This window comes from Heteronotia binoei, chromosome 3 (assembly GCF_032191835.1).
Source record: "Heteronotia binoei isolate CCM8104 ecotype False Entrance Well chromosome 3, APGP_CSIRO_Hbin_v1, whole genome shotgun sequence".
Classification (NCBI taxonomy): Eukaryota; Metazoa; Chordata; class Lepidosauria; order Squamata; family Gekkonidae; genus Heteronotia; species Heteronotia binoei.
Window position 1 is genome coordinate 40,164,182 of NC_083225.1, and position 17,309 is coordinate 40,181,490.

The window sequence follows — 17,309 nt, forward strand, 5'->3', positions numbered from 1 at the left end:
TACAGTCATGTTTGTCCAAAACTAAAATCCAAAAAACAGTACCAAAATCCACATAAAACTGTTAATCAAGACCAACCAAATGACACACAGTAGGGGTAAAAAGATCTTTGGGAAGGGAGAATGCCTCAAGATATGGTGTTAAACCCTGTTAAAGTCTGCACAGCGTGTTAAATGTAGAGCAGATTTAAAAGGAACTGGTTTCAAGTTACCCCAGGCATAAGACAATAAATTGGTTACACTCCAGAGGAAAATGTCCAAAGCATGTTCTGATCTCTTTCTAAATCAGTGGAACTCAAAATTCCTTTTCAGAAGGGACACTAGAAATCACTTAGCAATCACTGCTTTAACTAAAGAGATAAATGTAAGGTGTTGCATAAGGTAGAGATCAACTGAAGCTAAAGTAGGTAGTTTTACCTACTATTATCCACTTTTGCATTAGTATAGTCATTATATCATGCTAGTCACATTGGCCTCCAGATGTCATATACCCTTGGAAATTGACTTACCGTGACTGTCTGATAATTTGTTGTGGTTTTAATGTTTATGGTACTCTGTGTACACACAGAAATCACTTTGAGCATACAACAAAAAAGCAGTACTAAAATGTTTTAAATAAAGTGAGACCTAAGTGCTAAAGATTCTAGACTGGCTGTACTTAAGGAGGCTGAAGCTGGTTCCTTATTTATTCCTTATTTATGAATTATTCATGAATTCAACCAAAAACAATGAAGAGAGTTTGAAAGCTCTGAACCCCAAAATAAGGTCTGGACCACCATATATTATAAACTCCCATATTCTGAGGACTCTCCCCTTCTAGGGAACAAGTGCTGTTTCCTGGTCCAAAGACTGATTCTTGTGCCAGCTGCTCCGAAGCGGGTGCCCCCCCCCAGGACAATCAGGACACGGGAGATTTCATACAAAGAATTCAAGGGGTAAAAGTACCTATGGGGTCCATTCTACTTACTATGGACGTGACAGCGCTGTATACCAGCATTCCCTTAGAAGAAGCCCGTGAGACGATAGAAAAGTTATTGGAGTCTAGGATGAACAAACGACCCCCCACTTTTCTTCTAATGAACTCACTGATATTATCTTAGAAAAAAAAATTTAAGTTCCAGGATGTGTTTTACTGGCAAATATGGGGGGGCCACAATGGGCTCCACTTTCACCCATTGCCACTCTGTTCATGGCGGAGCTTGAAGAAACGTCAATATATAGCCCAACATCAAACCCTTGTTTTGACAATATTTTCCTTTATTTTCGGTTCATTGATGATATATTTGTTGTTCTGGTGACACCTAGAGTGGAACTATTCCTGGATTGGCTGAATGGTATTCATGCGAGTATACAGGCACAGCAAATGCAACAGGGGTCAATTTCCTGGATGTGTCAGTTTACATAGACACAAAAGGATGTTTAGCAGTTAGAACCTTTAGAGAAAGCACGGATAGGGTCTCTTATTTGAAATTTCAGTCTCTTAACCCACAACATCTTAAAAGAAATTTGCCCTATGGGCAATCTCTCCGTATTAAGCGCAATGCGACCAATCACAATGACTATGTCAAAGAAAGAAACAGAATGAGAAATGATTTTTTGAAGAGGGGTACCCTCAGGCCGTGGTAAAACAAGCATTGGAAAGAGTTGACTCTGTGAGCAGGGAGTTCCTGGTTCACAGAGGGTGGTAGATAGAATTAGGAGCCTAACTTGGGTGGTTGATTACACCCCCATGGCTGAATCTATTTGCAAACTGGTGTTGAGACACTGGCATCTGGTCTCTGAAATCCCGGGCTGCGGTAATGTTCCAGTAGTAGGTTTTAGGAAAACACGTAGTATAAAAGATTTTGTGGTGAAGGCTCAACTTCCAAGACCCTTGGACCAACGAAGTTACTCTTTACAGGAAAGGGAGACCCCTAATGGTCATTTTAAATGCGGCAGATGCTCAGTCTGCTCACAATCACTCCAGATCAAAGAGTTTGTGAGTCCTAATGGGGCCAGAGTCAGACTTAAGCAATTTACAACGTGTCAGACCAGGAGAGTCGTATACTGCCTGGTCTGCAAGTGTCCCAAGATTTACATAGGGAGCACCGCTAGGCCTTTAAGAACCCGAGTCCAGGAACACAAATCAAGAATTCGTCTGTCTGTCCCAGATGCGCCTCTTGTCAATCATTTTTCACAGGTCCATCATGGCCCTGGGGATTTTAAATTTGCAGCAATATACAAAACACCTGATTGTTTGGAGGGCTGAGCTGCGAGTCAGAAATTACTTAGAGAGGAATCTTTTTGGACCTTCAAGCTGGGTGCTTTGGCCCCAGAAGGTCTCAATTCAGGTCTGGAATCGTCTTGCTTTTTATAGATTTGTATAGATATCATATTCAAGATTTTTCAGTATTAGAGGTGTCCTTTATGAACAAGATAGGTATGGCTGCAGTTTTTTTACAAAATAAGCATGATTTGTGGGTATCGAACTAGGATTTAAAATGAATTCTAGACAAAGAATATAGCATGAATTTTAAATAGAATTTATTCAATAAAAATTAAAATCAATTCTATTTCATAGAGAATTCATTTAAGGTTGCATTTTTAAAATAAGCATGTTTGAATAAAGTGGTTCATATACAATTTGTATCAAAAATAAAAACAGGGTACTTTAAAAATAGAAATTAAGGGCAGAATACAGCTGCAAGTAATTAATGCTATAAGATTGTGAGCATCAGAACGCTCTGCCTGAGCGTTAAGTACGCCAGCAGTCCGTGCTGAGCTCAAATTGAGCAATGTGCTAAAATTAATGGCAACATCAGGTAAGAACATTGTAAGTGGGGTGAAATTCCACTCAAAATTGTTAATGCACTGTAATAGAATTTGAAAGCATGTTTATGATTCCAGTCCCTTGGAATAGGTAGTTTGGAGCACGAATGTGCCTGAGGAAGCAATTCTGGGAAACAGGGTCTTACCAGTGTCCTGTCGCGCAAGACCTCTACCAAATGGGACTCTGGATTCTTCTTGGACTCTGAATTAGTCACTGGCACTCACAGGGCCAGTGATAATTATCTCCAGAACATTGTTCATGTATCTTTAAGGGTATGCATGAGATGAAATGAGAGCTTTATATGCAATGTGTCAAGTGTTCCCAACAAATCAGCATGTGTGAGTTATGTATTTATGAATATACTAAGCATTTTGTATAGTGTTTGAGTGTACAAGTTATTTGCAGCATCAATGGCTGTGTGCCTTTTGGGGTTGTGTCGGTTTAGTCCTCAGGTGGGGGCAGGGGATCCTCTGATTTTTGGGCTCCCCTTAGACGCTGGACAGCAGGGGGGAAGCCCTGCTCCCAGCTCATCTGGGGCCCAACCTAAGTAGAGTGGGAGCTGTGGGTGCCTGCCCTACAAGCCGCAAATTCAATTTCCAACAATTTAGAGTGACTATTCCTTGGATCTTCCAATCTGTTCATAACATTTCCCTTTATTTTCTTCAATATGGCTTCTTTTTAAAAATTCATCTTAGAGGAACATATCTGCTAACTTGGCTGCTCTCCCCATGTGCAAGGGCTCCTTCCCTGATATTGGAGGTTTTTCTGTCAGCAGAAGAACCTCTTCTATCAAGGAAAGTCTCCTTGCAATGAAAGAAATGGCTGCTGCTAATGAAATAGATCCAAAGAGTTTTTTACTATCCCATAAACGCTACAGAACAACCTTACGCTGTGAGCACTTTACATTTGTCACTGAAGAATATTATTTCTGCCTGCTCTGTTACAAACTCCTTAGAAGGCCTTTCAATTGAAAGTTTGTCAAATTTCTTTGTAGAATGACCAGTCACAGTCATCAAAACCTTCATTAAGATCCCAATCCCTTACATGCATTTGTTTAGTCCTATATCAGGGATTAGATACAAACTGTTACATAAACTGCTCTTTCTATCTTAACAATCATCTGCTACATTTTCTAGGAATATGTATGCTCAGTGACAGGAAGGATATTTCATCATTTCAAACAAAAGAAAATTAGGACAACATATTGACTTTGGCATTACTTACATGGACACTACCTCTTCCCAGGGAAACAGGATCTCTTATGTTTTCTTACAGACATTTTCCATTCTATACCTTCCCATAATGGGAAATGAGATTATATCCTAAAGAGTTAGGGTTTATATGTAGACTGATCAATCATGTGGTTATCACCTAATTCAAACATATTCTATATTCCTTCACATAATTTTTTCAACATCATAATCTGATAAACATTATTCAGTTGTGGTAAAAGGCATCGTGACATGAAAAACCATATGGTTACAATGTAGTCCCATTACCAGGCCTGACACCAGATTGGAAAGGATTCAAGCAATATAAAGGTTCAATGTTTATCAATCCTTTTCAAAGCTCTAAGAGCAAGACATATTTGGAGAATCCATTTTCTTTACAACTAATTCAGGTTTTGCAATTCTGATATTTTTGTTCAGAAACTGGAAAGGATACAGCTTATATAAAAAGCTAAATAAAAAGTTACTCTTAGTAACTATTTTCTTTTTATACAGGCAATTTCTTTCCTACCCACCCCCCTTTCCCCCAGTCAGGAATGAGTAATGTGGAAACGTCTTAAAAGAACTCTAGTCCAGACTAACTTTTCAACATAGTAGGTTTCTTTCTGGTTGTATATTATATACACACAGACACAAACACACACAGGAGAGAGAAGCCAGGGAGATCTCATTTCCCCTCCCTATTTCCTCATTCTTTCTACTGAAAGCCTCCATAGCTGCTCCTCTTCTCTTACTTCCATACCTCCTTCTCACCCACCAACCTATCTATCTTTATCTGTTCCCCTCTTCAGCTTTCCTTCTTTCACTCCCCCTGCAGCCTTTATTTGGGAAAACTAAGGCCAAGTTGCACAGTGCTGGCCACCAGGCAAAGTGCTAACTGCTGGCAAAGCTGCAAAGACTTACAGGAGGCACTGTACTTTCCCCCTATATTATTCTTCCCACACTGTTTCCTCTTTTCTTCCACCTGGCAGCATACCGTCACCTTTCCCTTGTTCCTTCTTTCCTTCCCATGAACCAACCAACCTGGTTTTTATCTGACTCTCCACCAATTTGTGGCTATATTTATTATTCATTTACTTCATTCACACCCTGCCTTTCTCCCTAATAAGGATACAAAGCAGCTTACATCCTTCTCCTCTCCTCAATTTTACCCTCACAACAACTGTGTGAAGTGGGTTAGGCTGAAAACGTGTCACTGGCCCAAAGGCACCCAGTGAGCTTCCACAGCAAAGAAGGGATATAAACCTTCCAGATTTTAGTCTGAAATTCAAATCACTATACAATCGTAACTTTCATGGAGTGGCTTCTATTGAACAGTAGCAGCCAGCCCTGGGTGAGTCATGCAAGTCACATGCCAGCAAATTGTTCAGTGGTGCCGCCAGGTCTCATCCTCATTAGTCCTACCTCAAAGGCCCAAACAGCCCAGGAAGTGGATTGACAGCTAATAATACTGTTTTGATCACCTAGCTACAGCCACTGCGGGCATTTGTTTCTTAAGGCTACAGGTGCTGCTTCCATCATTTTGTAGGATATTAAGCTGTTTTCCTTTTTCTAAGATTTCCTGCAAACCTGGAGCTTTGAGCACGTTTATAGAAAGATCTGTTTTGCCTGGGCCAGCTCTAATCCTTAATTTAAGTATCAACAATGGTGATGATGCTGGGGGGATTCTTTCTATCGACTGATGTGATGGTCTTACAGTCTGTATCATATACTTTGTTAATAAAAGCACTTTCAGAGGTTCTGCCTGTAGCAGAATGCAGATATCTGATGAAGAGAGCTTTGACTCTTAAAAGCTTATACCCCCAAAATTTTAGTCCCCAAGGTACTACTGGACTTGAGTCTAGTTGCCAATAAAAACTGGTTCATCAAACTTTAGGTGAGGTGATACATCAGCGTAGTATAGTGTTGGTAAGGAGCTTGTGACAGCACTTTAACTGTCTGAGGATATGGACAGATATATTAATGGGAATCTCTTGTACTTAATACTTCTGCATGTTGTTGGTAGTCATTTTAAGGCAAAAAATATTACATGTACTTGCTTTGAAATTACCCTATTTATGAGCAAAAGATTTATTTTGAGTAAGTTAGGATTATACTTTAAGGCTGTAGTTTCTATTCATACTTCGATGGCGGTAAGTTTAATAGAAACGAATGAAATTCTGCCGAAATCAGTACAATGAACAAAGCCCAAATTGGATTCTGGCTTAGTACAAGGACATTCTATTTCTACTGTAGCAGAATTCTAGAAGTTGAACTGTGCAAGTATGTGTATTTAATTGTCAAGAGCTCACAGGAAGAAAACAAACAAGAACCTCCGACATGGGAACTTCTGCTTGCACATGACCTGAATAGACACACAGCCAACAACTACCAGAGAAGCAGACCCAGGAAATCAAAGTGCCTTGCTCCATCTTTCTTATTCCCAGACAAGTTTTACTGTTGTCTTGATGAGAACAAAATCCAGCACATTACTAGATTTTGTTTGGTCCTAGAAGCAGAACATGGACCAGGAAGAGCACCAGAGCCAAGCAGCACAAAGAAAAATCCTATGAGAAAACATTTTTTTAAAAAGCCTAGGGCAAATTTTTCTGCAGTTTTTTTCCTAAGTTTTTTCTCCAGAGGATGCATAAACTACAGATAGCTTACAAGTTACCTACTGGAGACCCCTGAAATAGAGGCTTACTTCTCTTTAAAGCAGAATTTCCTATAATTTACTCAATGCAAACAGCATTAAAGATTCTGTAAAACAGCAACAACAACAAAATAGTGCTGCTACAGTGATGCAGACCAGATCATCTAGGTAGATCTCAGAAGCTAAGCAGGGTTGTCCCACGTTAGTACTTGGATGGGAGATCAGCAAGAAAGTCCAGGGCTGCTACACAGAAGCAGGCAATGGCAAGCCATCTCTGAACATCTCTTGCCTTGAAAACTCCATGAGGGGTTGCCATAAGCTGACTGGGACTACTTTCCACCACTACAGTGATGAAACTGAAATATTTTGAAAATTTTCTTGAGAATCCAACCATGACAAAAAGTCAGAAAATACACCACAGAAAAAGGGAGCAAAGAACAGAGGGGATCTAAGGAAAAACAACTGGCACAGGGAGAAGCTAGGAAACAAGTGGGGATGAACAGACAAGGGAAAAAGAAAAACATTGTGGGTTTTTGATGTCTATCAAAAAACCTGCTTATCCCCTAAATGTTTTCTTTTGTCAAAATCTTGCAAGTTATGAGAAAGATTTCTGGGATACTCTTCTGACCCCCAAAAGCGGGATAAGTGGAAGCAAAGACATAAAGGAGAAAGTAATACACTAAAAATATTCCACTACACTAAAAATATTCTAGCAAGACTAACCACTTAAACTTTGGCCTTACAAATGATGTTTAAAACAGACATGCTCTGACATCATGCAACTACAACAAGCTCATGTCTGGAAGGTGGCAGAGAAATGTATATGTTCCAAGATTCATTGTAAAATATTTTACAACGATATAGAGATGGTGATTAATTGCAAGAACCACTTTCTCATTCAAGATACCAGAGGCTTAAGTATGAAATTTAAAAGTAATTATTCCACTGTTATTTGCAGAATGCTAAGAACAATGTACAATATCAAGCAAAAAAACTTCTTAAATTAAAATAATTAGAAAAGATCCAACCACCACAACAGTTAAGAGAGATTTAAAATCAAAATGGTATGACCAGCAAAGCTTGTAAGAACTGATGGGAAGTAGAAAGAGAGTGAGTGCGAGTGCCACTGAGAAGAAAGAAGAGGAAACCTCTTTTCCCACTAACAGAACTTCTTGGTTTTCCTGTAAATCCCACATTGCTTCCCTCCCCATAATTTCCTCATTTTACACTGTTCTTCTACCTCAGTGCTTGAAGAAATAACTTATATGAAAAGCATCTTTAAATATACTTAGTGGTCACAATGGTCTATGTATTTTATATCACTCTTAGAAGTACAGCAAGTTTAAATTAACTTTCTTAAATCTAAAACCAGATTAAGGCCAACAATGGTTAGACCTAAACACAGTTTAGATTATGGATGGACTCATGAGCTGAGGTCTGGGGAAAGTCTGTGCCCATCCCTATTGTAGATGTTAATTTCCTGCCCCTGGGCATTTCCCTCTGCTATAATCAAGCAGATTGCCTCTACATCCTGAGATCCTTCCTTGCAGTACACTTCCCATCTTCTGGTTAGGATACAGACTCAGAAATCTTCATTCTGCTTCTTATCTGATAACGGGAGCTTACAAAAAGTACACCTAGAAAATCTTGGTGGTTTCTAAAGTGCTATTGGACTCAAATCTACATTTAGTCTGTAACTTTAATAAATCCTAACGAATTAACCCAAAGTAGGCAAATAGGCAAAGTTATAAATTTTAATAGACTATTTAATATTAAATTATTTTAAAGTTTGCAGACGTAACAGCAAGAGCTGTTGCACTATCTACTTTTCATAGTCTAATATACATATGAATGGAGACATTAGTGCTGGCACGAAGTAGATTTTATGGCAAGTAGACGTGTTATGTGTTGTCCAAGTATCTAAATTATTTCATCACAGATGATGGTTTACATTTATTCTCCACATACTTATTAAACAGCTGTCAATGCGTGGGAGTAAGAAAACAGCAGCTCAATACAATAGTTACTTTCTGGATATAGAAGACTGCAGTGGTGCTTAGGTTAGCTGCAACAGAGATAATGGAAAGGGAATACTACATCTACACCAAGTAAACTATGGTTAAGCTAATATTGAATCATGAGTAATATATATCATAGTTTCTAGATACATTTAAACCTTGTTTTACATTTCATTTCTGGCTAAGCGTTTAATCATGACTAACAATGAAAACAAACTAATGTTCTCTGGCTTCATGGGGTCTAGGAGCTCCTTTGCCCCTATTGCTTCCTATTGTCATGTTTTAGCTCACTTGTCTCCCAAAAGTATTCAGGATGGCATACATGAACACACACACCCTTTAGAAAGCAGGAGCTCTAGCATCTTCCTCCTCAAGCTATACATGTATGGCCCAACAAACTCAAGCCGAGACCAGGTCAGCCCTGAATTAACCATTAAGCAAAATAAACACATGCTAAGGGCACCAAGGGAAGAAGGGTACCTTAAAGGTGAAATATTTTTCTCAGTCATTCCTTCTGTTATGGCTATTCATATGAAATGATAGGCAGAGGAACCACTAGCACCGGGGGGGGGGGGGGCAGGAGATGAAACTATGCAACAAGGCAGGTTGGATGCTTTACCTCTGCTAAGTATAGAAGCAGATGTGTTACACCAGAGTAGTTTTGAGAACTTGATCAAAAACTGCAATTTTAAAAAGCAAGAGAAATTTTTTAAAGTATAAAATAAGTAGACAACAATAAACATTATTTTGCATCTTTTGATCCATGTATATTGAAATGCTGTATATTTTGAAGGTTAGAAAGCAACAGAATAAAAGATGGTTTGATTCATACAAATAATGACATTTCTCCATTAGAAGACCTTTTTAAAAAAAAACCCCAAAAAACTGTCCAAACATCGATTTCTGTAGAAAGAGAATTTTCAAAATTGAAAAGTATACTCTCGAGTTCTCATAATTTCAGTAGAGCTAATATCACATTGTATTTTGCTTTATTATTTTTGGAAGGGTGATTAAAACTAGTTTTCAATTTAAAAGCAAAGAAAAATTGTATTTTTGTTGCCCTTGTTATAAGCAAATAATTTGCTTATACTGCTTACTGCTATTTAATGTTACATAAATAATTTTTAAAAGCTTATATTTAATATAGTTGTATGGCCTACCCTAGCCGGAAAGAAACTAACATTTTAATCTCTTATTTTACCTTCAGGCTTAATGTCTTGTCAGTTAAGCAATGGAAGGGACAAGGGGCACCATTGTCGGGCTGTGTTTAGGTCTAACCATTGTTGGCCTTAATCTGGCCCTAGATTATTCTTTCTGCCTCCTGTGTGGGGAAAGCTCCATTCGTGGAAGAAAAGGCAGATATTTTTGACCCATCCCTACTGCAGCTGCCTGATAAGTGATTATTATTACACACAGGTCCCTTAACCCCAGAATAATCTGACCTATAGATTGCACTTTATTCATGCTGAAAACTATACAGACTACATATTTACTTCCAAGCACAAGCCTCACCTTTAGAGTCAGTTGTTTTCTTTAAATGACTGGGACCAGGATATCCAAAGAAAAGCCTCTTTCTGGAGTCAATCTTAATTGTTGGGTAACCTCATAAAGAAGCAGCCATGCAAACCTAACTAATTGTTATGACCATCTTCAAAACTCTGCTTCAAAAACCTTCAGCTTCAGAACTCCATCATCATATCCATTCCTCTGGCTCCAAATGTTTTGATGATGGTTAAAAACAGAGCAATTGTGAAATCTTGTTGAAGGTGGCTACTTTTCTGTCTTTATTTTGTATATCACAGCTTTTTATAATACCCTGACAGCTCTGCAACACAGTCACTGCTCAGGCTTTGGAAATGTATAGTTTTTATTGAAGCTGTATGCTAGCTGATATTCTCCATTCTTTAAAGTGCCAGTGTAGGACTAGGATCTACAAGATCCAGATTTCAATTTCCCAGTCTGCAGGTAAGCCATATATCCTGCTATAGTGGTAGTCCTCCTGCCACTTACCCACATTCTCCAGTGGTGCTTAAGGCCAGAGAGAGAAAATGGAGAGTGAGCCATCATTTCCAGCAAAAACAAAAACAGAAGTGATGTTGTTGTGAGCTAGAACTCACACAAACTATAGTTTAACAAGAGTTGTAAGTAATCATTTCCTTTTTTTGTGAAATTGGGCACTATGCATCAGCATGACAAGGATGAACCTGTCTCCACCCTCTTGGGATGTTTTCAGTTGTGTCTACCAGCCCTGCCACTGTGTCATAGAAGCTTGCAAGGTAAATCTAGGCCAGCCTCACATACTCGCCCTAACTTACCTCACAGGATTATGATTCTATGATTTTGTGAGGATAAAATGAAGGAAAAGATAACAATGTAAACTGTTTTGGGTTTCTATAGGAGAGAAAGGCAGGGTATAATATAAATTAAACAAATAAAAAGAGTTATTATTTTAATTCTTATCTGCCTTTTGAATTTTTCAGCTGAAAGCACAAATTCTTGAATGAGTTCCTGGGTCAGTTTTGTGTGGGAAATGGAACAAGAAGGCTGTTGCTCCTTTTCCCAGCTCTCCTGTTTTAGTAATAGTGGACAGACATACTACAAAGCAACACAGTCCTCTTTAAATGCTTACTTTGCTGTATACAAATAATTCATTTATTTAGAATGTAACAAGCATTTTAAAAAAAGTGCTAAAACAATGAACACTTGCTGAAAATGTCTCTGGTAGAAAGCTGGACACTGCATAATGCACACCCACACCCAATGATTATTGGCTTCTTTACAAAAAAAAATTAAACATTGGGTGCGGTTCTCAAAGTTTTTACTAGTACATACTTCCTTTGGTATCAACTAAGGAGCTATTAGAACATAATCTCCTCCTCTATCCCCTACTGCTCTCATCAAAAACCTATGAAAATAAAATGCATCTGGAATGACAAATCAATATGGATTTTGCAGGAAGGATACACAAACAACACCCGACAGGAATCTACGACACCACTCCCTCTGTGTGTGTTTTACCCACCAAATCTCATATGAACATTTTTAGTACAAAAGGTTTATTCCTCCTTGGAGCACCTCCATGTTAGAGAATTATTCAGTAGATATAACCACTGACAGATTAACAATATACTCAGGTGCCATTATTGACAGCTTGGCAGTTACAGAATAATTTACCTGCAGCTGTGAAGCTTAAAAAGAACATTTTCTAGTTAATTCCCTGGCAAACAGCTGAAAGAATTAATTGAGAGAAGTGTGCCAGTGCACCCCTTAAACTTAAGTCTGTCAACTCACAGGCTGTGAAAAGTTAGAAAAGTGCTTCGCTTAAATATAGGAAAATACTTAACAAAACACAAATTTGTAACAAGGAAATCCAGCCAGAAGTAAGCCATACAACTCTTCTGATCCTATACCAATGGTCAATATGACACTCGCAAGCAATATAAAGCAGGCTGTTTCCATTACTTCACTAGGTGGGTTTTCCCCCCAGCGCAGATATTCAGCAAGTCAAGAGTACTATAGTTCTAAGTCTGCATGTTAAATGTTTGTTTTAAGGCAACAACAAGACAGTGAAAGCGACAATATACATATACTTCAAAGATCAAACTTGTTTAAACTGAAAATGAACAGACTGTAGAACGTTTGCTACAACACCTTGTTTAAAACATCAAAAAGATTTAGAATAGTTTAAATTTGCATTCAAGTTACCCTACTGTTACATTCAGAATAAGCTTTTTTAGAACAAACAGGTATATCATGCAACCACAGTCCCATTCCCTTTATTAAAACACCTTCTTGAACCACTAATTTAGCAAAAGACACACATTTAGGAAATAAAAACTGTATAGTTTTTAAAATATTTTATTCTACTGGAGAAGTGGGGGACACATAAAAGCAAACCACAAAGAAACATTAATTATTAAAGGGCGTCCTTTTACTTAGTTGCAAATTAATACATTTTACAAGCCAACACCAACTCTCTCACACACAACTCACTTACCAAAACTTCTATTGGACTGTCTACCTCTGCTTCAGAAGCTGCAGCATCTGGGCACTTTTGTGGAGACTCTATAACAAGTTCTTTTTTAATGTTTTTACTATTTGTTCTTGCCAGCATTCTTAAACAGAAAAAAGTTAACACAGCTATAAATCTAAGAAATTTTCTGTTCTGACAACAGCATGCCTGTGGTTGACAGAAAAGGAAAGCGTTTTCCACCTACAAGCAGTGAAGAGTTCAAAGCAGTTGTGCTGCTTTACAGCAGTCTGAGTCAAGTTATGGTGGGAATGCATGACAGATGAAGGCCAGCCGGGAGGGATGGGGGAGTATGGGAGAAGAAGAGGCGGATCTACTTCTCAGTGTCAGGAACAAAAAACTATTTTTCCACAAAATCATGCAGCTTAAAATCTTCTAGGTTAGAAAAGCCAAGATGAATATCACCACACTTTGATGTATTTTTTTTTAATAAAAATTATATGCTGACAAATTTAGTATGTTAATTCATATTACTCACTGAGCAGGGCTGTTTATATGCAACTAAAACTTTCCCCTGCAGGTTCTTGATTTTTTTTCTCTTTATACTAATGATTATGAACAATGATGCCCAAGATGCCTGTGTCTCAAATACTTCACCGAGTACCCAAAAATTTTGTATATTTAACATGAACAGATTCCCAACTACCATGTTGCACTTTTCCGAAGACTTTAAGCCTGATCTTCAGGGAATTCTATTCAAGTGAGGGGTAGATCATACTCGCAAAGTCTCTCCTGAAGCCTTTCTACTGCACAGGGAAGATAGTATACAATCTTTATTGCATTGGGTCAGGAAGGATCCTTTATGGTTAACTCAGAACCTTTCCCTGCGGAGACCAGAAGGGGAAAACAAAAACTGAGTTCAAGACTCTGCAGCACAATCTTTTTTTCCCCAAAGTTTTTTTCCACAAATGTGAAAGAAACACAGCTATTAAAAATCCTGACATGAAATGGAATAAACAGAACACACCTCGGCTTCACAAGACTCCTGCTCACCAGTCTTTTAATCCTAAAAATGTAAATTTATAACCATATCTGTAGCATGTAGAAATGTTCTGCTGCTGCCAGAAAAATAGAAATCTGGGAGAACTACAGGACAGCACATGCAGTTCATAAGATAAGGAACCTTAAAAAAACAGGCCCTCTTCACTCCTTTAAGTTGTTATACTCTCAGACAAGTTAACAATGGAGTGGAACTAAGATTCCAATACTTCAGTGTCCAGATACCAAAGAGTTCAGTAGCAGACAAACACACAAGTAATTCTGAACATTTATAGGACAAAGACAATGCAACGTAACACTACTTCAAACTGAGCTATGTTAAGCAGACCCCAAACACTGTAGCCTACACAACAATCCTACATTACCATCTCAACATTTTTTGTTCAGCATCCCTTTCATTTCCCAGCCACAAATAGCCCCGTGATTACTCGCTCTTCCTCTCACATGCAGTCCAGAAAAGACACTGACACAAACACTTTCATCATTTTACACTGTAACAGAACATGATTTACATAAAACAGACACAGAGAATCTCTGATGAAGTTACCACAGTATTTTTCAGAAGCAAGTCAGCAGCACCATCTTCTATTTAACCAGTAAACTGCCTTGAGCAGGACTCTGATCAGGTGGCACAGAAAACTCCTAAATAAATGAACAACTACTTATCCTTTCTTTGGCACTGTCAGAGACTGCACATCAGAGGGGTAGGAAGAGACATGCAAAGTTTCCATCCCAGCCATCAGACAGTCCTAATGACCCTATCACTATTTTCTATAGGGACTGTAATGAAACTGGAAGGTACAACATTTAATGGGAATTGACCAGGAAACGAAAAGATGCAAGACTCCTATTACTCCTCCTAACTGAAGGTCTAAGGACACAAAACTGACAAAAGTTCTCACACTGGCCCTCTGTCTTGATGCTGCCTTGACAATTTCAGTATTTCTATGCAATAAGTTATCTGCAGTACCTTCCCTTTAGAGATGCAATTTCAGATGTCACAGTTGTCTGAGGTAAGATTCACCCAGTAACTGTTGTATAACTTTTTAAAGTTTAATAAAAACAATATTTTAAAAAGTAACACACACACACCCAAAATGCACTTGTTTTAGTAGTGATGCCTGTATTCTGGAATTCCATATCTAGGAAGTTTCATAAGACATGCTCCTTTTTGAAATTTCACTAACGATATTGGGCTGGATTCTATGGAAAAACTTGCAAAAGGAGCTGGTCATGCAGATCTCCCTCCACCCTGTTGCTTTTCCCAAAAAATCCTGAGGGTCAGGATCACTTCATAAGCACGATTCTCTAAAATACAAGAGACTGTAGCGAAGAAGAGAGTATCATCAGCAGTCCAGTGTGAATAATATTATTTAGAGATAATACCAATACTTGCAGAATGAAACGACCATTGAGTACTTACTGTGAGGGGTCCTTCTCTTGAGGATAGTAGGACACCTTGTGAGTGATTCCCAACCCATCAGTAGGGAGGCAGGACTAAATTTTCAACTTCCTGTTTCCATTGGGAGTCACCCTCAACTCAGTTCGGCAATTCCTGCAAGCAGTAGGAACCTTCCTTCTAACTCAAAAAAATATAACTGATATAACCATTAGAACTAGAATAAGGCAACGAAAACAGGACAGAAATAGATAGCATAGTTGAAAAAACAGGGTAACGGGAGTATTTACACTTTCTTGAGAACCTGTAACTTGAGTTTTTCTCTCTGTTTCTGCTTCATATAAATATTTTTAGATATCTGATGCATGTTGATGGCGAGAATTAAAGGGTAGGGGCAAGATGTCCTACTATCCTCAGAGGAGAAGGAACCCTCATGGTAAGTACCCAATGGTCGTTCACCCTCTGAGGCATAGGACAACTTGTGGGACATCTTAAAAGTAGTGTCCGTAGATAGTGGGAGGGATCTCACCATTGGCGTCCCTCAGAATATGTTGCAGAACTTTTCTTCCAAATGTGGCATCAGCAAAATCATATGCATTAATTTTGTAATGCCTGAAAAAGGCTGAGATTGATGACCACGTAGCTGCTCTGCAAATTTCTTCTACAGATGCCCTGTTAGATAAGGCTGCATTTGCTGCTGCACTTCTCACCGAGTGAGCTGTCAAACCTTGTGGCGGCAGAAGCTTCTGAGCTTTATAGGCCTCAGTAATACATAAACGTAGTGATTTGCTAATGGCAGCATTAGACATTTTTTTGCCTGTGTGTGGTGAAGATATATTTATGAACAGAGAATCTGTTTTGCGGCAGCCCTTGGTTCTCTCAATAAAGCATCTTAGAGCCCATCTGACATCCAGTTTATGCCACAACTTCTCCTTGGGATGTACCGGATGTGGACAAAATGAGGGTAAGTAGATCTCTTGAGCCCTATGAAATCTAGAGTCCACCTTTGGCCTAAATGTGGGATCCGTTCTGAGGACCACCCTGTCCAGGTGGAAGATACGTAAATCCTTGTGGACTGAAAGTGCTCCCAGTTCAGATACTCTTCTGGCAGAAGATATGGCCACCAGAAATATAACCTTCATTCTAAGGAATGACAAGGAAATCTCTTTTATAGGCTCAAAAGGTGATTTTATTAATGCAGTGAGCACCGTGTTTAACTTCCAAGTAGGAAATCTGTGCGACTGGGGAGGGAGAGAAAGAGTGGCGTCTCTCAAAAACCTAGTGATATGAGGATGTCTATTCAGCACATTTTTACAATCTAAATTTATTTATTTATTTATTACATTAAGCTTATATCCCGCCCTCTCCGCAAGCGGCTCACAAAATTTAGTCTTCGCAGTGGAGGACGGTAAGCAGTGGGGTGCCGCAGGGCTCGGTACTGGGTCCCATCCTCTTTAACTTGTTCATAAACGATTTAGAGTTGGGAGTGAGCAGTGAAGTGGCCAAATTTGCGGATGACACTAAATTGTTCAGGGTGGTGAGAACCAGAGAGGATTGTGAGGAACTCCAAAGGGATCTGTTGAGGCTGGGTGAGTGGGCGTCAACGTGGCAGATGCGGTTCAATGTGGCCAAGTGCAAAGTAATGCACATTGGGGCCAAGAATCCCAGCTACAAATACAAGTTGATGGGGTGTGAACTGGCAGAGACAGACCAAGAGAGAGATCTTGGGGTCATGGTAGATAATTCACTGAAAATGTCAAGACAGTGTGCGTTTGCAATAAAAAAGGCCAACGCCATGCTGGGAATTATTAGGAAGGGAATTGAAAACAAATCAGCCAGTATCATAATGCCTCTGTATAAATCGATGGTGCGGTCTCATTTGGAGTACTGTGTGCAGTTCTGGTCGCCGCACCTCAAAAAGGATATTATAGCATTGGAGAAAGTTCAGAAAAGGGCAACTAAAATGATTAAAGGGCTGGAACACCTTCCCTATGAAGAAAGGTTGAAACGCTTAGGGCTCTTTAGCTTGGAGAAACGTCGACTGAGGGGTGACATGATAGAAGTTTACAAGATAATGCATGGGATGGAGAAAGTAGAGAAAGAAGTACTTTTCTCCCTTTCTCACAATACAAGAACTCGTGGGCATTCGATGAAATTGCTGAGCAGACAGGTTAAAACGGATAAAAGGAAGTACTT

The 17,309-nt window shown here is 39.0% G+C and overlaps 1 protein-coding gene across 15 annotated transcripts in view; it reads right to left on the reverse strand.

Moving 5' to 3' along the window:
• The window catches only part of DOCK9 (dedicator of cytokinesis 9), a 170,954-nt gene that overhangs the window by 108,821 nt on the left and 44,824 nt on the right, over positions 1 to 17,309 (reverse strand). Inside the window, exon 1 of one of the 15 annotated variants that reach the window (XM_060233649.1) lies at positions 12,683 to 12,926. The exons of 13 other annotated variants lie outside the window; for them this stretch is intronic. In XM_060233649.1, coding sequence (XP_060089632.1) covers positions 12,683 to 12,799 — 117 coding nt within the window. In that variant the 5' untranslated portion in view covers positions 12,800 to 12,926. Of the gene's footprint in view, positions 1 to 12,682; positions 12,927 to 17,309 lie in introns of those variants that run through there. One more of the 15 variants, XM_060233652.1, reaches the window with a different exon arrangement.